Source organism: Phymastichus coffea, unplaced genomic scaffold (genome assembly GCF_024137745.1).
Source record: "Phymastichus coffea isolate CEN01 unplaced genomic scaffold, Cenicafe_Pcof_1.1 PCOF00097, whole genome shotgun sequence".
Lineage (NCBI taxonomy): Eukaryota > Metazoa > Arthropoda > Insecta > Hymenoptera > Eulophidae > Phymastichus > Phymastichus coffea.
In genome coordinates this window covers 612,866-637,039 of record NW_026706908.1, presented here as the reverse complement: position 1 = coordinate 637,039, position 24,174 = coordinate 612,866, and the positions used below count along the sequence as shown (strand labels likewise).

General features: G+C 37.0%; 1 protein-coding gene across 4 annotated transcripts in view; it reads right to left on the bottom strand.

The window, feature by feature from the left end:
- The window catches only part of LOC131669837 (lachesin-like), a 126,538-nt gene that overhangs the window by 15,400 nt on the left and 86,964 nt on the right, over nt 1–24,174 (bottom strand). For all 4 annotated transcript variants that reach the window (XM_058945005.1, XM_058945006.1, XM_058945007.1 and 1 more), the window contains one exon: nt 14,931–15,144. In XM_058945005.1, the coding sequence (XP_058800988.1) occupies nt 14,931–15,144 (214 nt within the window). The remainder of the gene's footprint in view (nt 1–14,930; nt 15,145–24,174) is intronic.

The following is a 24,174-nucleotide window of genomic DNA, read 5'->3' as shown; positions in this document are numbered from 1 at the left end:
AGTATCATAATTGTTTAACGTAAAATAAACATTCCATTCAGCTAAGCGCACAGTTGTACCATAGCGGGTGAAACGATGATGAGTTTAGTTAAGCCCAGCTGGGACGCTGTTAGCTCGGGAGCGCTTGGCCCTGGCAAGCATTCAGATTTCGTCTACTTGAGGTTGGGGACTATGTTCCTCCACTAAACCAAGATTTTACCCTCCTATATTTATTATATATTGTTTTATATGTAAATAAAATTGATAGATTTAACTTGTGAAAATTTGTGAACCTTTTAAAAATTAAAAAATAAATTTAACAGATAGTTTCACGCTGATAGATGATACACTTATTTTTCAAATGATACAATTATCTTCACGAATATTTATTTTATAGTAACTATTCCTCTGATTAATACAAGGCGAGGCGACACTATGCGCAAAGCCACTTGCACAGTAACTCTTGTAATTTGAACCTTATCTAATCTAGTGGGTGACAAAGTTTTGAAAAACGTCATGAAGGAAGAGAGAGATACGCTAGACATTTTATTTCAGCTAGTTATAATGTAACGCCATCACGCAGACAAACATAACCACACTCGCAACGCGCGGTGACTGCATTACGCCAGACGAAACATTTGACATCTGCTTGCAAATATTCAAAAGCAAAGCAGCAACGAAATTTGTCCCTCGGGTCTAGTCCCAACTGGTTAACCCAAACTTTCCTCTCACCTTTACTGCTCTGATTATACGGTGACTGTAGCATTATAGCGTGTCTTTCTCATACTTTTTATGTTGAACTCGAATCATTATAGTGGGATGAAGTTGTTAAAGTTTGATGATATATTCCTTCTAAATTATGCTGAAGATAAATGGATCAAAAAATTCATTCGATTTAAAAATGTTTGCGAATACGTCAATGTCGTGTAAATTAGGATTATTGAAAATGTTTATAGCGGGTTTTTATAGCTCTAATAGTCAACAAATGTCTCTAAAACGTCTCTCAAAAGAAGTGAAAAGAAAAGCTAATCTGTCCAGGCAAAAATCTGACATAAAAAAAAGAAACATCAGTGAGATTGAAATCGTATATGCGCCCTTACAGCAGCAAGCTTTCAAGGAGAAAGCTTTCAAGTAAAAGTCCTCTGCAAAACTCGTCTGAGTGAAACATTTCGTTCCTTCTTCCTTCTTTTCTTTTTTTATTAATTCTACAAAGCACAGCAAGGTCCGGTATACACGCATATCCTTCGTCGTAGCGTCATCGTCTCGATACTTTTTTGTACGCGAGTTTGGCGGAGCAGTACGGAACAAAGCGCCCGAGGCGAAGACTTGCTGCAGCGAGAAGTTGAAGATGAGAGACGCGAGCGCGAGCGTGGAGTTTAATTCGAGTAGGCTCGAGTTCCACCAAGGCTAAGTTTCTCGTTCAACTTCGGTCGAGAGTATGCGCTCGCAGGAGCGAGACGGCATGAAAAACTTTTCGTCAGCTACGGGTATAACGTGATACACGTTGCAGCGTTCTTTCGCGGACAAAGTCTAACTTTGAGATTATCGCCGGAGAGTGATCGATTTGTTGTGTGTGCGCCGTTTGACGAAGTCAGCTTTTCTTATTTAAACTTGCTAGTTCGTATCGTCTATTTTAGACAAAAGTCATCGAACACATTCCGAATACCTCTATCGTTTATCATACTTGCGATTTCAGACATCATCGTCCGGATCCATTCACCAGAGAAACAACTTTGATTTGATTGATGTAACCGATACGACAGAGAGGATATATATTCATTTGATTGCCCCCCCCCCCCTCGAGTTTAACCTTTCCTGAAAATACAACGCAGTTAAGGCAAGTAATCAAGCAAACAGCCGGAAAAAGCTGTTTGACAAGATCTTTATAAGAGGTCGACGTTGATGTATGTAATCCTTATCCGTTTCAGCAATCCACTCGCGGAATCCAAAACAACGTTGATCAGAGGAGACTGACTCACTGACTCTCTCGTGCCCCACGGCAAAGACTGATAATGTTTCGTCTCCTCTGTGGATTTCGTAGATCGCGGATTGCGACGCCACGTAAGTACCACCATGGATTGTGTTTCAAGCTGATTGTGAAAGCAGCTGCATTATCGCGTTCTCTGCCCTTGCGTCCCGTGACTCCTCGACCTACTACTACTACCTTTTCTCCTTCGCTATTCACTATCTTGGATTACGAAGCTACGCTATTCGCCTGGGAGCTGAACGTGAGATTTTTTCTTTTCGTTTTCGGGACTCGATATCTAGTCTTTTCAGTTTGAAGAATTTAAGAGCGAGCTTTTTTAAGACTTCAAGACGAGTGTATCTGTCGATGATTAATTATGTTTCGAGTAACTAGTAAATAAATGAAATTATTCTAAATGCGGTTCTCTTTTAAATAAAATATGTTGATAATGGAAATGAAAAAAACCATTCGGATGCTCTACAATGAGCTACTCGAGAGTTCTGCATTTCGCGCAAAACTCTTAATTCAATTTTCATGGTCATTGATTCCTAAAGAGATCGTGTAATTGCCACTTGAAAGATTTTTTAATTTAAAAAAAAAGTTTATTTCAAAACAAAATACATAGAAAAGCTATTGCAGAGTCATTGAGTTTCAAGTAGTTTTCCGTATCTGATGCGGACCCTTATCAATACAAAAGTTTATTGAAGAATCGTTGCATAAACCAAACTTTTTTTCCCCTTTATTTTCTTCCTAACATTTTTTTATACAAAGTTTCAAAATGACACGTTATATATGTTTTTAAACTTTTTTTACTTGGGGGAAATCTGTGTCAATTGCGCACCGGAAATCGATTAGTTTTCAAGACGAAGAAAAGAAAAAACCGTGAAAAACATTTTCTACGTTGTTATTCTAATAACATTGATATTCTATTGATTTGGTCGTGAAATAAGTTACCTTTGCTTTCTCGAGTGACGCCAATTCTCTGCGAAAGTTTGCTTACTCTCCTTACTAACTTTCTTTTGGATTTTGATGAGGGTGTTTGTGAAGAGGGCAAATTCAGCTATTTCAGAAGAGCTTAATTGTTGATGAGATATTCAACGTGATCTAAGAGAATAATTACTAGAACGAATTGTTTAGTACGATGACGAATTGCAGTTGTAATTATTATGAAACTTCGATAAGGGAAAATTGATTTCACGGGCAAAGTTAAGTGACTAACCTGCATAGATTTGAATAATTACGTAACACCTGCGCGTTAAGACAGTCATGAAATATCGAACAAGATTTTACAACTGAGCGCGATTTATTCAAGAGTACTTTCGAATGAAGAAACTCTTACTATACATTTGACGCGTTTCAATTTCGCCAAAAAAGTAGAACGAGCAATTAATACCAGTGACTTTTCTCCTTCTTTATACGGGGACAGGAAAATCTTGTAATAGCAAGAGGGGCTTCATTACTAGGATAAGTGCTGGGAATCAGTCGTGGTCGCTTCTATTTCTAAGCTACGATTGACTTGATTGAAGCTTCGAAATTGACATGAAAAATATAAAAGCACGATTTGTTTGCCGAAAGTTCATTAAGAATATTTGTCACTACCTTCGAAATCGATAATTACCAAAATATTCATTCTGTGTTATTTATTTGATACTTCCACGAGGTACTGCATATTTCACTTTAAAGAGAGATTTCCCAAATGTAAGCTAATGGATTTACAGTGGCTAATTACTTATTGGAGCCTGTCGAATCATTCCGTTTGCTTTAGTAATACACGGTTGCTTGATTACCGCGCGCATTTCAATTCTCTCTTTGCCCACTCTAATGAGTGACTCAGCAAAAATCTCGAATATTAGTTGTTTGTCGAAGCATATGTTAGTTTCGCTGAATATGGTGAAAAAAAAATTATGTAAACTCGCGAGCAAATTGTTCGAGCGGAGCTTCATTCAACCTACTAAACTATTTATTTCAGGCGTAGTAGGTTTTAAAATTATATGCACGCAGTTCTGACATATTTGAAGTTTTGTATATGGTTGAATTTTCGCATTCGTCTCTGCCACTTTCGATCTAAGCCGAGCCACAAATTTCCTTTTCATCCCACCATGAGACGCATCTGTTCTCTCCTTCGAACACTGATTTTCAAAAAGTTTTCGTGAAGAACTGTAAGCATTACCATTCCACGCGTGCGCGTGGGTGCGTGTAATATTCGTTTCTAGTCGTGTCGAATTTGTTTTGAAAAGAGCCATTTCGTGCGACATCACAGAAGAGAACACCCTGCCCCGCGTATTCGTTTCCCCAACGGGTAAGACGCGGAGGAGGTCCCTGCTAAAAATTTTATACGGTTATACGAGTTGAAAAGTACGTGACTGAAGCTCTTTAGACATCGGTGTCTTTCCTTTCTTCTTCTACTTACTACCGCGTCGACTTTCAACGGAAACGCGAGCGACTTTCAACCGAAACCTTGTAATGCTGCTCACCGTTGCATTTTATATTAGTTCGAGATGCTCTTCTTCTTTTTTTTTTATTTTCACGGCTAAGACGACGACGAACTGATATTGAGACTCGGCTCTTTGTCTTGGTTACGTAATATTACGTCGCTCGTTCTCAGCAAGCGTTTTGATAAGTCACGACGACGAGATGCGTATTTGAGTTTATGCTATCGTAAAGATAAGTGCTTGAATTCGAGAACTCTTTTATGGTCATATGAAATCAGTGGTGCGAATTGATTTCAAATTTACTTTGTTTTAGCATTTTTGTAAAGCTTGTCCTAGGTTTTTTTCTAAAATGTTATTTTCATATATATATATATATATATATATAAAGTTCTTCAAATGGAAACAAGCTTTCCTTGAAATGGGTAAAGAATTGCGTGTTACTATAAAGTTGAGTAGTTTAAAAGTCTTCTTAAAATAAAAACTATGTTTTATTATTCGTGAAATAAAAGAAAAATATATCATTTTTCTTATTTTTAGTAAAATATTTTTTATTCCAAGCAAATTTTTATTTGAATTCATACAAAATAGAAACAACATTTTTATTTCAAGAATGGAATGCTATTAAGAGATTTATTCTTAAATAAAGACTGTTATTCAATAATTCTAAGGAATAATTACAGCTAGAATGTCAACAATTACGAGGAAAACGGAATGTCGGAAAGTTTTGCCGTATTATTATTTCTTTAATAAAATTTACATATGATTATTTAATGTCGAAGAATGATACTTTGTTTTAAATAATCCAAGGATACGGCAATCACGACCTCTCTATTCTAGTTCTAAAAGATGAACAAAGGCAAAAAAATCCTCGTTCATAAAGTAAAATATTATGATTGCCACAAGTATGAGTATCTTACCCATGCCACAAGCATGTATAACTTGGAAATATCATCACCCGAAAAATAAACTTTTCGCAGTGTATAACAACATATATGTCGTCTTACAAAGAGCACACGTGCACATACTGTCTCTCATCAATGTGTTTGCTGCTCGAAGTTTGTTGACAGAGAGAATGATAATTTCAGAGGCAAACTCCACGGAGGAATCACAACGCTCTAGTACATTCGAAATGTACGCCGATAAATTTAATTAAGCCTCTAGCTTCCCCGTTTCTGGTTCTATCTGAATTACAATGAGGCAAGGAGAACGAGGGCACGAGTGCTTGCTTTTAGCTTTTCCTCGCCTCTCTCTCCCTCTCTCTCTCTCTCTCTCTCTCTCTCTCTCTCTCTCTCTCTCTCTCTCTCTTTGGTCCTTTTAGTTCGTCGCTTTTTTCGCTTCATTCGAATGAAACAATTAGTTTCGTTCGCGAATTGCAGCCTCCGCTTTGTCGCACTGCACTCCAGTCGAAATTATTTCACAGAAGTTTGCTTAGTAATTTCTTCGCTTTCTAGAATTCGAATTTGAAAATGTGTCGATTCTTTTCTTCAATGTAAACGGAGTGAGCTATATTATACCTAGAACAATAATGCATTATGTATGGAATATAAATTTTGTTAGAAAATTTAATAAAACCTCCGACCATTCGTTATAAGTACTCAGCATATCAGAAAACTCTGCAAGCTTATCGTAAAACTTCGCTCAAAACATCATAAATTTTTCGCTGAACGCGGCACAAGGGTGTGGGGGCGTTACTAGAGATTTTCTTGGGCCGATAAGAATATTTCCGACATCGCTGGCGCACAATGCATCGCCACGAAGAATAGAATCACACGCCATTATCCGTTCGATGGAATCAACCGCTAACGGCCACTTGACCGTAGCTCTCTCTCCCCATCGATCTTTGGGGTTAGGCCAATACTTGCAGCAGTAGCCCCACCCATAGTACCGCAGGCATATATATATATATGTATAGAGAGAGCTTCCGTCACCTGCAGACTCTCTCGCCGCAAGAGAACCGTACTTATTGTGACACAACGGTCCATCGAAAAGTAAAAAAAAAGGTCGAGAGACGACGGATTAAAAAATCTTTCGTGAGAAGAGATTACAATCGTGCCTCGAATTATGCGGATCAGTAGTAGTAGGGCAAATCACGTCAGGCACTCGAGAGTGTTCTGACCTGCTTTCAACGGCTGAAATGACGTTACACGCTCCTTTGTTTCGCTCCCTTCGTATAAGACAGAAAGCGGCGCAAAACTTTCAAGCTCCCTTTTGTAAAAGTGCAGATAAGGACGATTCTCATTTCTCACTCTTCCCGCCGTTGGACTTGAGCGTTTCTCGCGCGATGAGAATCATCATCTCTCGACTCAGCAAGTGAGTGCAATAATTAGCCTAATAATTGAGAAAGACTCCTTGACAAGAAAGAAAAAAAGAAGGAAGATTAAGTCACTAGGACAGAGTTCGTTAATGAAGCTGGCAATTAATTATCCGCGATAGAGAGAGAAAGAATGAGAGAAAAGAGAGTATATCGCGCGCGCCAACTAAACTTTTCTTCCTGACTTGACTCTTATATTCCGTTCTTCTTTTTTCTTCCGCGTCATCGCTACGCCGAGGGCGCCCTTTCCGTCAGGCAGTTAGTCATTTGCGATGCCGAGTCGTTCTTTACTAACTAGCTCAAAATAAAATCATGCGCTTTTCTCAAAAATCATTCATCTCTGCGAGCTTTCACTTTTGTTTTATACGTTAACAAACAAAAGGGTTTGCCACAATCATACAACCGTACAGTTACTATTTTTATATAAGTTTACAAATTTCCTGTTTAATATTCATTTCGAGTAAACATTTCGTAATCAATATATGATACAAAGCCATAGTGTTCGGTTTATTTAGGTTAGTTTACTATTTCGTATTTATTCATTCCCACATAAAATACAAGACATACGCGCAATGTTTAACGGTGCATAAGGAAATACGGCACGGAGGGGAGGAAAAGTTACTTCCGTGGAAAAAATTTTACCTCCGAGTCTATGACTCTTGAATACTTTTTTTTCTGTAGGGTATAGAGTTTTCGTTGTGCTTGAGTGCGTTGCTCGTAAATTTTACTACTGTGAAACTTACGATAGCAACATTTTTTATAAAAGGAGTATCGATAAAATCGTTGTATGTTCACGTACTTTGAATTCCTTTGCGATTGAAAAGCCACTAAGCTGCAGGCTTCTTTACTTTTGCAAGAGGATGAAGATTTTAGGATTTAAAAGTTAAATATAGCTAAATTACGACACTGATAATATATACGATGACAAAATTAACTAGAGTTTTTGCTATGATCTTGAAAACACTATAAAGATTCTTAAATGGATATTTATAGAAGTAATAAAAAAAAGAAAGGCTGATGAAATATGACATTTTAATGGTGATAATCCTCTAGGCACTCAAAGACAGCGAGCGGCATAATTAAGCACAGTTTAATGACTCGAAATGGCGATAATCTCATCTTTCTTTCTCTCTCTCTCTCTCTCTCTCACTCTCTTTCATAAAAAAAGAAGAATTCTATGAAGGAACCCGCAATTCATTTTGGCTCCCGCACTCACGAGGGAGAAATCGATCTCCCACAAGGATGATGTCCTAGAGAATTCGAGTCACGCGCGGGATCACTTATTTCCGACGCGGCTCGTCGCAAAATCTCGCATTGGCGCGTGCACGCGCTCGAGTTCCATCATTCTCTCCCTTTCTCCCAAAGGAAAAGACAAAAAAGAGAAAGAAAGAGAGAGAGAGAGAGAGAGAGAGAGAGAGAGAGGAAACTCCACATGGCTGACAATTTTTTCCACCCCGTATAAACAAGTCCAACAGAAGCTCAGGAGTATTATGCTCAGACGCGTCACTGTCTACGTGATGCGAGAACCAGAAAGAATTCACAGCGTCTGTGCGCGTCTATATATGTTTGTCCAGTCGACCGAAAGCTGTCGAAAGTGTATACGAGTTGCTTGTTTATTTGCGCTTTGGGCGCTTCAGGCACGACGACTGACTATATCAGAGATCTCTTCTGTCCTTGTCGTTTCTTGTGATGTACATTATATCAAATCAATGTGTGGGGAAAAGTGTGTAGATTTGCGATTCATGAGAGCGCTTATTGCTAGCTTCGTTTCATTTCACGCGACGCCTCGATGAAGAATTAAAATAGACCTGCGGAAAACGGCGCAGGTAAATGTGGGATATTTTCAATGTAGAAATAGAATGGCGATACATATTTCGACGCGTACATTATGCTTTATTAAGATTATTCGGAAGATATATAGATAATTTTGCATGACTGCATTGGTTTCTCTTGCATGCTTTAACACAGACAGTGGAAAATTCAGGTCTTGACGTCTAGACGGTTCTTAGTTATAAATAATTTTGTTATGACTTATCCAAAGATTTGGTTTTTTCAAATTTTTATTATAATCCCGAAAATTCTTTATAAAGGCAAAAAGCAAATAATGCAGAATATGCTTATTTTATTTCCAGCCCAGTCAGCGTAAATAATAAGCGAGTGATGAAAAGCCAAGGCGTGCGTGCGTTCGCGCTAACTTTGATCGGACAAAGCTTGAGCCGCATAGCCTAGGCGCGTGAATTAAATGACGGTGCGCGAGTGTAAAAGCCTCGAGGGCCTCATTTAGCTTGGGAAAACTAGAGAGCTAGAAAGCAAACCAACTCGTAGCATTCAGGACAGTTTATCATCAAGGAATTCTTGCCTTTTTCCCGAACTACTTTCGCCTCGCGCAAAATTTAAGTACGACCATTTTCAAGAGCACGGCTGTCTGCATGAATACGCGAGAAATAAAAATTTTCTTTTTTATTTCTTGCCTTCCCAACGGACCTTTCATCATTTTCCATTTTTTTTTTCATTTTTTCGAACACACAAGCCGTTACGATCTTTCTTTTTTTTACGTAGGGGTATTTTTGTTTTATTATTTAAATGGACGGGTGCATTTTATAGTCACCGTGAGAGTTTAGGATGTCGTTAAAAATGCTTGACTTTCAAGCTATATAGATTGTGAATGCATAATGGAATTTGAAAAATTATTTTCGTGCACTACATTTTTGTTTCATTCAAAAATTAAATCCTTTTATAAAAAAGAAAACCTGACAAAGAGAAGCCAGTTTATTAGTGATCTGATTGGCTGATAGCTATTCACGTGATCATTTTATGTGATAATATATAAAAAGTGTTCAAATTTAAGATCACCATCAGATCATCCTTTTCATTTACCAATACTTTTCTATTTAAAGTTTGTTTCTAGCCCTCGTATTTTATAAAATGTTGAGATGTGTATATACTTTTAGGATACCCCATATATATTGTATACGCTCATGAAAATTTACTGCAGATTTTTCGAATATAGCTATGTTTGGTTAGGTCTTTTTAATGTATGTTCCAGGTTCCTTTACATTTTTAACTTATTAATTTTTTTATATCGTTGAATTTAGATTTGTGAGATGCGTTTACATAATTGAGAAGAGTGGCTTCTTTTGCAACCATTAATGTTTTCTCGGATTTCTTATGTATAGTTATTGTGTATGATATATAAAATATTGTACAGTGATTTCGGTTTTATTCGGTTACGTAAAATAAGAATTTTTTTTTTAATGCGTCAATTACAACCGTGAACGTCTACCAAAGTATGTTATTTATATCGCAAAGGCTATGGTTATAGAAAACTATAATATTTTTATAGCCCATATTGCATTTATTATCATGTTTTTAAAACTTTTTAATGATTTTTCAATACAGACCTTCGGATGATAAAAACTTCAAACTTCATTGATAAGATTTTTAAATCATGCGTATCAACGTAACGGCATATTTATTTAGCAATAAATAATATCGTTGGTTATATCATATAAAATCGTGGGAATATTTAATGTATATTGAATTTCGTAAATTTGCAATTTTGCCAGTAAATGGTTTGATCTAATTCGTGCATTAAAATGAATGCGAAAAAAATACGAAAAAGCTAAGTTTTCTAAACGTTACTAGAATAAATAATAATAATAATAATAATTTTGTTTTTATGAGACAACGTTTCTCAATGAATTCATTTATATTTCATCTATATTTAATTTACAATCGAATGGGTAAACTCTCGAGAAAGAATTTTTCAAAGTTTTGATAAGATTTTATAAATTACACAACTCAAAATAATCTTATACAAATTTTAACAGATTTATCAAACGTTATGTAAATAAAGAAAAAAAAGTTTGATGAATTTATTAATATTCATGTAAAATCATTATTGGCCAAAGGACTTTCAAAAATTTGTTAACATATTTGTGACAGAATACGCGCTGCAAATTTAAATTTAACATACTTTGGAGAAAAGGTAGAGTGAAAAAAAAGTCCATAAATTTGTACCTTCATCCAAGAGTAGCCATTCAACTAATATTGTTGGAAGATACTCTAGTAAAGACGAGAGAATGTTAGGAACTAATAGCTTTGGCGTTCTCGGAACAAGAAAATTCATAAGGATTTATTCTCTGTCTCTCTTTCTCTCTCAAAAAAACAAAAAAAAAGAAAAGAAATAATTCTAGGGGAAGTTTAGGAGAAGTATCGATCTATAAAGCCTAGATTTTCAGAGTAGCCTCACTTTATTGTTAAACTGATAAGAAACTTTATTGAGTTTTTCCTCTCTAAGTCTAAATACACATTTCTGCTTGTTTCATCATGCTATTTATCTTCATTCTATTCAAGAACTAGAGAAAAATGAACTATTTTCTCTTAGCGAAGGGTATTTTTACATCTAAATGGCTTCATGAATTACTAATACAAGTTGAAGGAAAATGCGCAAAACATAAACTTTATTTGAGTTATCAATTTTTCACTCTCCAGTACCGGATTTCGATTATTCGTACCGCTGAAATCAATATTCTATCATGTTTACCACAGTAAACGACCCATAACTGGACGTACATAAAAAATAAACTGCAGCGTCTTCGTAGCTTGTTAATCTGAATGACGTTACAAATAAGTTTAGCATACATATTAGTTTGTTGAATGTACGCATATCGACATTTGTTAGACTTTCACTGGCATGGAACGTAAACCAATTACCATTCATTCTTCGACATCCAATACTTACGCTATTAATTATATATCGCATGAAAAAAGAAATCAAAATAAAGAAAAAAAAATATTTATCTTTTAGACATGTAATTAATGTTCATCTCCATTACATTTATTAAATTGATCAAGCTTGGTGATATCGCATTTCCAAATTGTGCCCAACTAAATCTCAATTTTTTAGCTCGTCGATATTCACATGCTCACTAGCGTGTTTGTTCGTTCGTGGAGGCAACAAATCCCGAGAGGAATCGTTTCTTGAGGTGCGCTCCCTGGAATAATTAATTTCTCTGCGCAGAGTAGATGTTCACATACACACATACACACAAATACACACACACGCGCGCGCGCGCGCGCGTACACGCATATATACATACAAAGAGAGAAGTCGTAAATCAGCAGACAGAGCAAGAAGCGAGAATGCAAGCTCACCTACGTTAATCATACTTACGTTTATCGGTCACGTGGCAATGCGGCAAATTCAGACGTTTCATAGAAATTAAAGCGAGAGAGGCGCGATCTTCTCGCAAACGCGCGGTCTTGATTGAAATGTTTGGTAAGGCGCCAATCTCTATAGCTCCAAGAGGCTTCTCCCTACCTCGCCTATTTCTCCGATGGAAATTCGATTTCTTTTTTTTTTTTTAGGGGTCGAGTGTTTTTTTCATTGACTGCGCTGTTCGAACTGGTTCGGGTCAAGATTCTTCAACGAATTATTATGTTTATTACTTGGCTCGGGTTAATTTTACGAGATCAGGATAGAATTTCAACAGAAAATTTTCATTAGAATCCTGTTCCGACCAATTTTATAATACTTTGAAATTTGTGTGGTTGGTTATTGACTTTTCCTCATTAAGCAAAGAAAGGATCTTATATATTTTGGGAATTTAAAACTAATTTGGCTTGAGGCTACTAATTGTTTGTTTGATTTTTATACGAGCCTTGGTAAAATTTAGCGTTATTTTGAGGCCCGAGACAAGATCTTAAGTATATTTTGAAAGAAGCGAGTAATGGACGATTTGTTAGTTTATCCTTTCTCGTTTAATATGCAAAGCCGACTAAGATGGACTTAACTGAAAATGCATTTCAAAACAGAGTGCGCCACAGCAGTCAAGTTCTCTGGATTACTATTTTGAATATTCAAAATGCGTTCTTTTCACGTATTTTATCGGATTTGTGCCGGAAAACTTTTCGTGGTCGAGAGTTGGTACGCAGCGCTTTTTTTAAGGATTTACATGGAAGTAAATAATTTGCAAACTTGTTACGTCCCGAATTTCGTGAAATCTGCAAATATCAGTTCTAAAGAAATTTTTTATTGAAAAGTCACAAAAATCTGGAAAATTTCCATTGCTATAAATTAAAAAATGTGAAAATTTTTATTTTCTATCCAGTAAAATAAAATGCCAGTAAATTAGAAAAAATATCGTTTATTTTCCTCAAAATGAACGACGATGCATTTATTTTTCTACATTTTACGGATATTCTCTGTGACAAATATTCTCGGTGGAATAGCAGTTTAAAGAACATAAAAAACCTTTTCGAAAATACTCGTGGTAGTTCCAATTTTTTTTCGAAAACATAAGTATAAACGTTTTTACTCGAAATAACAAATTAAGAAAAACCATAAGAAACATTGAAAGTAAAAACATAACTTCTCAGCATTCCTCGCCAAATTTCACAAATACTTGTGGGGACAGTTAAATCCAAAAAAAGCCTTTCAGTCGAAACTGGTAAGTTTTTATTTCACACGAAAAAAAGGGATAACAAACATGGTGTTTTTCTGTCTCTGTTTCCTTTGACGACTGGGTCATAATAAAAGAATTATTCGTTTGAAAGGCGAGTTTTCGTGAAGCGAAATAAAAGGTCGGCCCGAGACCTTTATCAGGTATGTAAAGCGTTTCCAAGTTCAGCGAGTAAAAATAAAAGCCGAAAAATAAAGGATCGAGAGAAAGAGAGAGAGAGAGAGAGAGAGAGAGAGAACAAACAGAGTTGAATGACAATATGTCTTGGCGCGGCAAGGGCTGGGCGCGCAAGCGAGTAGATCACTGCGAGACAACCCGAACGCCGAGGAATTAAACGGCCGAGGCGCTGAAAGTCTTAGCTTGCTGCCCCGCCCACCAGATTTATTATGCATGTGACTTGCGCCGAAAGGGGCCCTGGTAGACGGCGACGTTGCTGCCTGCCTCTCTAAGTCCGCGCGAGAGGAGAACTGTATCAGGCGGAGAGACACTTATCGTCCATTAATCACGCTTAACGTCATTCCCAAGTAACGTACTCCCGCGCGCATAATGCGCGCCACCAGCTACATTTTTCCGATTCGTCTCGTCAGCGACGCCAACTCGCACGTGAAAAATATCTACTAATTGGCGGAGCGAACAGATCACTGAAAGCGCGAATTTATTGCAGTCAACTTTAACCGAAGCCACGCGCAGTGGATAAGCGCCGAAGCGTTGTTCGACATCGTCCTTTACCGGAGAAAAATATATCGCGCTAGTTTTCGACCGGAGCTAGGCTATGTGTGTAGCAGGGGAGAACGGCCTGCGACAGCAAAGTTGCTGACAACTGCCTGTGACAAGTGATAAGAATGATGTATATACGCGACGACGCGAATTCTTGCCGAAAGTGCCATTCTCGCGTATACACAGCGACGATCCAATCATCATATATCCCGTCGTATATCTCACTTGCCCCCCCCCCCCCCCCCCCATTCACAACGGCACGCGAGAAAAACTTGTCCTGCGTGCGACGAGTGACAAAAAAATAGCGAAGCGAGTGGAGATTAGCATGTGCGAGAGGCTTTGCACTAATGCGAAAAGCGAATTTTTCTCCCGAGCATAACGATACTCAAGCTCTTGGCAGAGTGTCAGCTGCCATTTTGGCGCTCGCTCTTTTCGAATTGGTTCCGTCGAGTATCGTCTCCCTCTCCCCCTCTCTCTCTCTCTCTTTCGCGATTTTTGCATTGGGTACTTCTCACAATGCTGACGTCTGATTCAGATAGCGTGCATATTGAGAGACGTACTTTTTACTTTTTTCGCACAGCAAACTTTTCTGATGGTTTTTTTTCTCAAAGATCATAGCTGTGCACTCAATCTATCTTTCGAATTAATAAAACCGACCGATTATCGACTCCTTAGTGACGCACATTTCAATTATGGCTTACTTTTTGCATTCACTTTTCCAAGGGGTAGAAACAACTTGAAAAAAAAAACAATTAACGCTAAACATTCGATGTAAATGCATGCTTCAGTTTCCATAGGATATAGAAAATCACCGTCGAAAATAAAAACTCGTCGCTAATGTAAACGGAATTGCTCCACGTGCATACGTGAATACGAAAGTAGATTTACTCGCGAAAAGTCAATATACGTAAGTCATCGATATTCGAACTGCTAAAATTTGATCTGCGAGTAATTTGATGGTCAGAATTGATCAAGCATGTAGTCGATTATGTAGTCAAAATTTCGATTAATCCAGACTGTCACATAAAAGACGATAATCTAGTAAAGCGAATCTTACTCACCGACAACCTCAAGGAATAGAAATATGCTAGTGGGCGGATGAGTAGAGACCTGGCATTCATAGGTGCCTGCGTCCCTTGACTGAACATACTTGATCTGTAAGGTCCAGTCTTCGCTATGTTGAAAGTGACGCGCTTGAAAGCGCTCGTCGCTTGCGTAAGTTGTCAAGCCGACCGTTAAAAGCTGATGATCCTTTTTACGTCTTATCCACGTCACCTGTGAATAAACAATTCGTCAAAACTACATTTCGAATCTTTGATTTTCACGTTAAACTGCGAGCCTCAAAGCAAAAGGCCCTCGAGAACAATGCGTAAAGCATTTCATGGTCATATTCTCGAAAATTGTGCCTGTCGCACTCGACAAAGAGGGCGAGATTGTAGAGGACGTACTTATAGCGCAAGCACTTGATATGGAAACGTTGTAAGCGCGTTAAACGCCACACAAAGCATCCGGAATTCGATCACTCAAGTTTTGCATGTTAACTAGCACACTTTGACGACAACCAAGCCAAGTAATTACACTTCCAGGAAGTAAGCTTTTTACGTGTAATTGCTTTTCAATTTGTTTTCTTGTCTCTTTCTCTCTCTCTTTTTTTTTTTTTTGCCTCGAAAAGGATGTTTTTTTATGAGGTTCGTGGATTTATTCTTTGTCGGCAAGATGTAAGAGAAAACGAGAGAAATAACAGCTGGAACTTTAAATTAACTCGTTCGCTAAATGAAGAAATAAGCTCCAGCGTGTCTTAAGCTGCAGCGCTTACGCGCGATAAAACTTAACAAGTCGATGGGCTTAAACTTTTGTCCTACGGTATCAACGGATCTTTGTTTTCTTTCTTCGGAATTCGACATAAAAGGAAAAAAGAAATCGTAGCTGAGAATAGCAAGAATAATAGCTGGTGACGTGAATGCAAACAAATTATCTATACTATAGAAGCCTTATATACTTATTTTGAATACTTCGGGTTCAATGATATTTTACATACGCATACTAGTAATTCCTTTCGCGCGCAGATTAGAGAAATGGCAATCTATGTGAATCGTTTCAATCGCGAGACCAAGTATTGTAGTTGAATTCTGTTCTCGGCAGTGGCTTCATTAAACTTGATCGTGCATACAGTGAATTTAAATGGAAAACATTGCTTATAAAATCAATCACACGATATTTCAAAATAAATAATAGATATAAATACGTGTAGAAAAATATTTATCGCGTATTTACATTTCAATGCTTTTCCAATTCAATCTCACTCCGCGAAGAAAAAGAATCCCTTATCCCACATCCCTTATAGATGGTAATCTTCTCAGCAAACGCAAAACAAGCTAGCACGTTGGTTTCGATGAATAGCCAAGTTTTTTCTAAATAACCAAGGAAGTCGCGGGGATTTTGACGATCAGCAAACCATACCACCTGAATTCACAGCAAACAGGCAATCGTGCGATGATCTGGTTTGTCTCGTGGGTATAACGTAAATAGAGATCATCCCACCCGTCCGCGTTTTACGTATAGAAGCGGACGCGCGTGCTATCCGGGATTCGCTCTTTCTCTCTCTCTCTCTCTCTCTCTCTCTCCCTCACTACGGCAGTATTTTTGATCACGATGCGAAGCTCCGATGAATATTTATTATGCGATACGCTCTGCTGACTTTGAAATACACAGCGACAAGCTTTATCATTTGTATTTGAATTTTTTTCCTAATTTTTGGCAAAGAAAGACGCTTAATTCTATGCGTTCACCGATGCATTAAGGCGTTCTTGAAGATATTTACCTTCATTAGTGTTGTTGCTAATGAAGCCGCCTTGCAAGATACACTTGATACAAGTGTTTACTTGGAAATTAATATTCAAACACTGGTAAAACTTGCAAAATCGGTATGGCTGTGATTTTTAGTTCAAGGACTACAACGTTATATGTATGACAAAGCTGCCTCTATTTCTTAATATATTTTTACCCAAAAACGGTAATGAGAATATTAAAGTAGATACTTCGTTAACTTCATATAAAATAGTTCACAGAACGTAAAATTTATTCTAGAATAAAGAAAATATATCTCAATTTTTTGTCGCGTGGCGTTGATTAGTCCATTCTTTCCCCAATAGAAAAAAGTAAAAATGGAAATCTATCCGTAGTTATATTAAAGTCAATATTTCTTGATTATCTAAGTATTACTATCGTTATATAACTACAGCGAAAAAGAAATAGAACAGTATATTAAAGCCATATGTGTGTGTGAGTATGTAACTATTCCGCGTCGAAGTTGAGTAGCCGTTAATAATATCATGCGGGTACTTCTACAGGCGGTATAAAGTCGTAAATGCAGCCTGGAAGTGTGCTATTCAAACTACTCTCAAAATATGTGCGTTCTCCTCGTTGACAGAACTTTCAAACCAAAGGCATTCCGTGAAATTTCGCCCTTAACGTTGGGAAATCATCCAATTACCAAGTGCAGTGTTAAATTGGTCTTGTGGTATTCATCCATCTCGCAGAATATTGTTGAATGGAAATCTCAGGACGCTAAGTTGTCGATTACTCATGAACATGTTCGTAAATTTTATATCACGAAGAAATGTTAGTTTATTCTTAATAATTCTTTCGCTTATTTGCTAACTTTTGATATTATTTTTATAGCGTACGAAAGTTGAATCTTACCGTCCGTAAATAAACATAATCTGAAAAGAAAAAAAAAGAAAAAAGAGAGAGAGAGAGGGGGGAAGCTTTTTCATACGAAACTGCTTAGTTTTACGAGACACGAGGTTGATGAAACATAAACATAGCTTAGCAAAAGCAATCTTGTCTATCTTCCATCAGCAAACATGAAAGCTGTCGGGAACAGAGCAGCAACAGCCGCAAGAGCAAAAGGGGTATCCTTCCCGATTACGTCGTATCCTGTCGGCTTAAAAATCTCGTATCTCACCTGTCGTAAAAAAGAAAGAGAAAGAGAGGGAGAGGGGGAGGCTGTGCCAGCTTGTGGCATCGATCATTCGGTCGAGCGTGGAAACAAATTTTAATTGTCTTGGCCGATAAAGAATTGCTTCGACTAAAGCGGAACGGAGAACACCGAGCGATTGATCACGATGTAGCTTGATGCTCGTAGATTCTTCATCGTTATCCACGTCGCGCTACTCTGCGCCCGCTAGCTAATCTTTTTACGACGGCGGCTTACTTTCATCATCAGTGTCATCGTAACTTACTCGCGTGTATAGTTTTTGTTTTGCTTTGCCGTCAATTGAAATACGAGCAGTTTTTGTCGCCATAAAAAAATCACATATGAAATGTTTAACGTTAGGGAAGGATGAGACAAAATAATCGCCTCGCAGCTTATATATAAAAGCCATTCACTTGAAAAAACTAACCTCTTAATGTATCATTGCGAATGACATACCACTCATATTTCACAAATCAGTGACCTGTAAGGAATAATGTTTTATTTTTATTTTTAGCGAGCTTTTAAAATTACAGCATATCTTCTCTCATTCGCTCTAACAATGATCTTCACGTTTGTTTGTCATTTCTATAAAATCATTCCCTTATTAATTCATTTTCCTAGTTGAAAATCTCGTGTTTTAATTTATTCCTTTCTAGCGCACCAGAACAATGTCTGGGACACAACAGCTATCCAAAAGTCAAGTCAAAATATCCCCTAAAAATATATCTAAATATTTTTCTCAACGTTCGTCACTGAGATCATAAGACGCAGGCAGTTTTGAGATTTTCTACTTTATAGAAGCTATCAGAAAAGAAATTAAAATAAAATAGTAACTATTTAACTGCAACATTAATATATATTCGACGGTTTATGTAGCGCGTAACAAAATTTGAAATGAATAACAAAATTTAACTTGCGATTACTAGTAGTCGTATATATTGTTGTTGTTATTATTATTACTTCAAGAACTACGTTCATGTGAAACACAGCAGAGGTATAGTTAGGTACCTGTACACATTAGTCTTGGTTTCCTATAGTCATTAGCATGCAGCTCCTTAGTTAGCATTACCTCCCGTATCACCTTTGGAATCGTGAGAGAGGAGAAGATTTTTAAATGCATCATGACTGGCTCTACAGTTTAAGGTATAATAAAACCACCAGCCAAAAACCGAATATAGATTTTGAAAATATTAAAAATGATCAAAATTACGAGTACCGATTATTCGGAAAATTCAAATGTATGCTTTTTCTAAAATCAATTTGAAATATGGAAAACCGTTCCTTAAAATCAACAATGAGAGAATTTTATAGAAAATACAGCACTAAACGTAAATTATTATTCCAAAGTTAATTGGCTCACTTATGAAGGCATCAGCAAAAATTTGATTTCAGGGTGCATTAGCCCACACCTTTCCCTACTTTTATTTATTATTTTACTTATTTATTTATTATACCCTATATATTAGATTCGAGTTTATGTTATAATATATGAAAAAGGTAATAAACATAAATATTTATGAATAATTTATCTGGATTTACAACAAGTCTCCAGATGCGCTTTTGAAATTCATGAATAGAAATGTATATATACGTATGTTTATGTGCGTCAAGTAAATTCAGAGTTGGGCTACATATTTTGAAATTCAACGCTGAGCTAGTATCCAAATCCACCTACGTATCATTGTTCCTTAGCGTCTTTGATACTTCCAACGAAGGTAAGTTCAAGTGTCTTAGAAGTCCATAAGCTTTCATACTGCCAAGACTCAAGTGTATTCGAGAAGTTTGCCAATAGACAGATGTGCAATTTGTTTTCAAAATAAGATTGAAATTTGTAAAATTCTTGAAAATTTATTTTTCACAGGTCTAAGCTGACATTTTTAATTGTCAATCTAATTGGTACGTCCATGTCATTTGTAGCTGCGTGCTCTGCGACAAATTCTACGATTGAATGGAACTTGGACTAACTGAAAAATCATCCATTCAATAAGCTGGAATCTGCGTTTGACGAGTTGAAAATTCAACCGTCAGAGTATTAATAGGCGTCACTAGTTAAACTACGCGCATTTCCAAAGCTATTATCGACACATTTATATCGTGAACAACTTTTCCAAAAATATAGATGTACTCGCATGTCGATAAAGAGCACACCACACACAGAAAAATATTGTCGAAAACTCCCAATACCTTTCAAAACGAATACAATTTATATAAAAGAGATGAATGACAATTTTTGGCTATTTCAAACAGTTTAAAACATCAAATCACCAATTTTGTTCAAATAAATACATATAGACTGATAGAATATGAAATTATTTATTCGTTAAAGACATTTGCCGCAAGCAACGTTGGAACCGCACGAGTAGTGGACGTCCGAGCGACCGAGCGGCTAGCGTGCGGTTCGTTTCATTTTAGTGCTATTTTAATCCTAATAGCGGGCACTTGATTTTCTCAACGGTTTCTTATGTAAAAAATGACAAGGAACACGATGGTGCAAAAATTAAAAAAAAAATATCGTTTTTTGAAATATCGTCGATTTTTTGAAAAAATTGTTTATAAAAATAGCATAAATAAATGATTTGGTATTTTACTATTTACATTTTAAAAGTGAAACTCTTTCCGCGTCTTTTAAAAAAAGAATCATGTCCATATATTTATTAGTCTCCGAGAAATCGAATTAATAAAAAAAAGTCCAATATTTTTCAACAGTTGATAAGTCGGCCCCTTATCAATATTTTGATCTAAAACTCTGCACAGATGTTGACCTCTGTATAGGTAACATGTATACCAACTTTGAACAAAATTGGTGATTTGATATTTTATACTGTTTGAAATAGCCAAGAATTGCCCGAAAGAAAAAATAAACAAATAAAACCCCCGGCTCTCTCGCGTGAATGAGAGAGAGCGATGCGTTTGTGCGTATATGCAACGCACTACGCGTAGCACTCCAAGCGATTTATAAAAAAAAAAAGAGTACTCGGCAACTACATGCAAGCGAATCGATATACGCAAATATGTACACCAACTTGTTTGCACTATTCTTTTTTTATTTTGCAGCTAACATTGCTGCTGCAAACACACCTCGTAAATTTTTACCCGAATTATGCATTGAAAATGCTAGGCATGGCAGGATATATTGATGCAGTCACGTTTTTTAATAATTTACTTTGGTCGCGCGCGCGCGGGAGAGAGACTTTTTTTCACACGGCGGGGTACACCACATGGAAATTTTTATGCCGCGTTGCAATTTTTGTGTGCGTAGAGAGTTCTCGTGGATGCGGGTCGCGATAATCAATATTCTTCGCACGTGTATTATTAATTTTCGCGCTGCCGCTGTTGATTTCTCTCCGCGCCTAAGAGCTCGTAGACTTTGGGATTCGCGCGCGCTGGAAAGATGTCACATAAATATTGAATAATTTTATTTGGATGATTTGGATTCTGCCTTGAAATACGGATTTTCCTTCTTTTGAAACAGATACAGAAACGATGTCCGATCATGTAGATGATTAACTTTGATCTCAGATTGATATCATTTTATTATTCGCACTCACGTTGAAAGTTAATCGTTTCTATAATTGGCTCAGTAGAACCGAAAATAAATTCTCTTCTTGCAAACGAACTAATAAATGTCGATAACCCAAGGGAATGAAGATAGTTTGGGTAATTGACATGCTGACATGGCAGAAGTCGGAAAAAGCATCTGAATTAATTAGTTTCGATTTTCAATACGCTTAACTCGTATCAGCGAACGCCTTTCTAGGCACCGAGGCGCGCGAGCTTTACCTGTTTCGAAGGCAAACGCAGTTTCAAGCTTGAGAGAGAATTCAGCTGTAAATTCTGCAGCGAGAGAGAGAGAGAGAGGAATCGAGAAGCGTTCGAGTACCGCGCTTCAGTTATTCTATAGTCGGGATGCGCGCTGAAATCGAAGGAGCTTCTTTGAATAGTTGTGTTAACAGCTAAGAGAGCTCGAATTTCGTTCGGTTTTCACACTTTCGCCAAAACAATCGAAAGTTGGAATATTCGCTCGTGTTTTTCTTATTCGAGTATAATTGAAAAATATGAGGGTTGTTAAAATTGTCATGAAAAGTTTCAGTCGTGTGGTCGCTTTAAACAACGATTAATTTACTTTTGACGTCAAAGTTCGAACAACTCAATCAAATGTTGATTAAAATGCATATTTTCGAAGTTAAAAAAAAACTATGAAAAAGAAGAGATATGAAAAGTCATTTGAAACTCGCTATTTTTTTTCTACTTTAGAATTTTTATAAAACTTTTGCAATTTATATTGTAGATATATATTCTTACCATTCAATTTTACTGCAGTTTTTAAACTTGTCCTATGTATAATTTCTTAAGTAACATTAAAAATAATGGGATTATAAGTCTTTTTTCCGAGACACATGTATAACTATAATGATAAATGATTCGTTAAAATCTTTCTCATGGTTCACTTAGTTGATCTAATGAAATTATGAGAAATCATTCCAAACTCATATTTATTGCTACATTAAAATTTCTATAAAACTTTCACAACTCCAATTGAAAATCGTGCAATGCATGTTCACTATAAATTTCAACTCAATCTTCTATATCTCCTAAACTATAAATGTGTGACGGATTACGAAGAAATAATAACGAATGAAACTTGAAATTCGAAAAATCACAAATATGAACAATAATTTGTCACTCAAGACACCTTATACCTTGAATAACAAATATTCCATTAAAATATTTCTCGTATTTCGTCGACGCATCGTCGTAGAAATGATCGATTGCAACATCAACTCGAGACGTATCAGAAAAGTGTATCAATACGAAGCTACATGCACGAGCACGTAAACACGTCAAGTCGGGTGAAGCAAAGGCTCGAATGGCAAATAATGACTCGTGACCCGACAGCAGCGCGGTGGTCGCCGTTGCGTCAAAAGAGAAGAGGGCGAGTAGCGAACGAGAGACTGTGCTCTTTGCTTTCACCTCGGGCTAATTGCCCGGGAATTCACTTGCCCACGTAATGACACGCGGCTCACGATTTTCGCCAAGTTTGCTTTCCGGCAGATCGCGCTCGCTCCTTTGTTTTTTCACCCCGAGCTGCTCCCAAAGTGTTGATGAAAACTCTCGAAAATCGAGACGTTACGAAGGTAATTGAAAATCCTTGCACTTTCCTAACGTAAACATTAGAAAAATTTTAATGAACTTCGTAGGTCGCTGTAAGAGCAAAAGGAATATTCCGGCATCACTGCTTTTTGTCTTAACGCTCGACGATTGGAATTTCAAAGCTTTGCCTCGGAAAATGTGCATCATATTACGTTCCATTTTTATATCCGATGTTTTCAGCGCACGCGACTTTACATTGTAGTACGGCCTAAAAATATCGATCGACGGTTTAAAATTTTAATTGGGTATTGAAGAGACGTAATAACTGTTTTTACACGAATGAATGCGTTCATTGCGCCTTACTCATAAATCACATATAAAGCAGTTTAACATCAATAATCACAAGAGTAATATTACCTTTACATATGCTGAAATAAAAATTTAAAAAAACAAGAGTATGACGTATTCGGCAAAGTGTAATTTTAGCGAATATCGACCGGTGCGTCTCTAACTATATATCTATATATATGCACGCACTAACACATCGATCGCTCAATGGTGCTTTCAAAGTTTGACTTATTATCCGCTAGAGGCAGCAAGAGAGTGAAATGCAGAATACGCGAATGATAAAACAGTAAATATTGAATGGACCCGATAAACGTTATTCGCGAGATTTCACGACGCGGCGAGTGAAAATGTTGTGAAAATGCTAAGCGTTCGTTCGAGTATTTTTGATCGATTCATTATGTGAAAGGTCGTACATTGTGACGGACAACACGGAGAGTACATGAAGTGCGCGAAATAGTTGGAACTTTTATTTCAACGATCGCACGTAAAACAAACACGTAAAATTCTTCGAAATAGTCTATACATCACTTGGTGCGCACATTTATTTTATTCGGATTTAAACCAATGTTGACGATATCACTAGTCATGAAAATCGGACAGTGACGAGAGAGAGAAAAAAAAACATGACAATTTCAGCGGAAATCTATAACTCTTGTGCCAACAACTGTCGATATTGTTTGCAAAAGTTCAAATAAAAAAACAATTTCCCTTTTAAAAGATACTTCACGCTTGCTGCGATACTCGCAAAAGGAATAATCTATTCACGTTCTTCCGAATACTAACAATGTTGATATTATTACTATCCCGATTGAGAATTACTGGCGTATCCACATCAAAAAGTTAAATGTGCCTTCTGGTGACGCGGGTGCGCGTCGAACGCAATCACC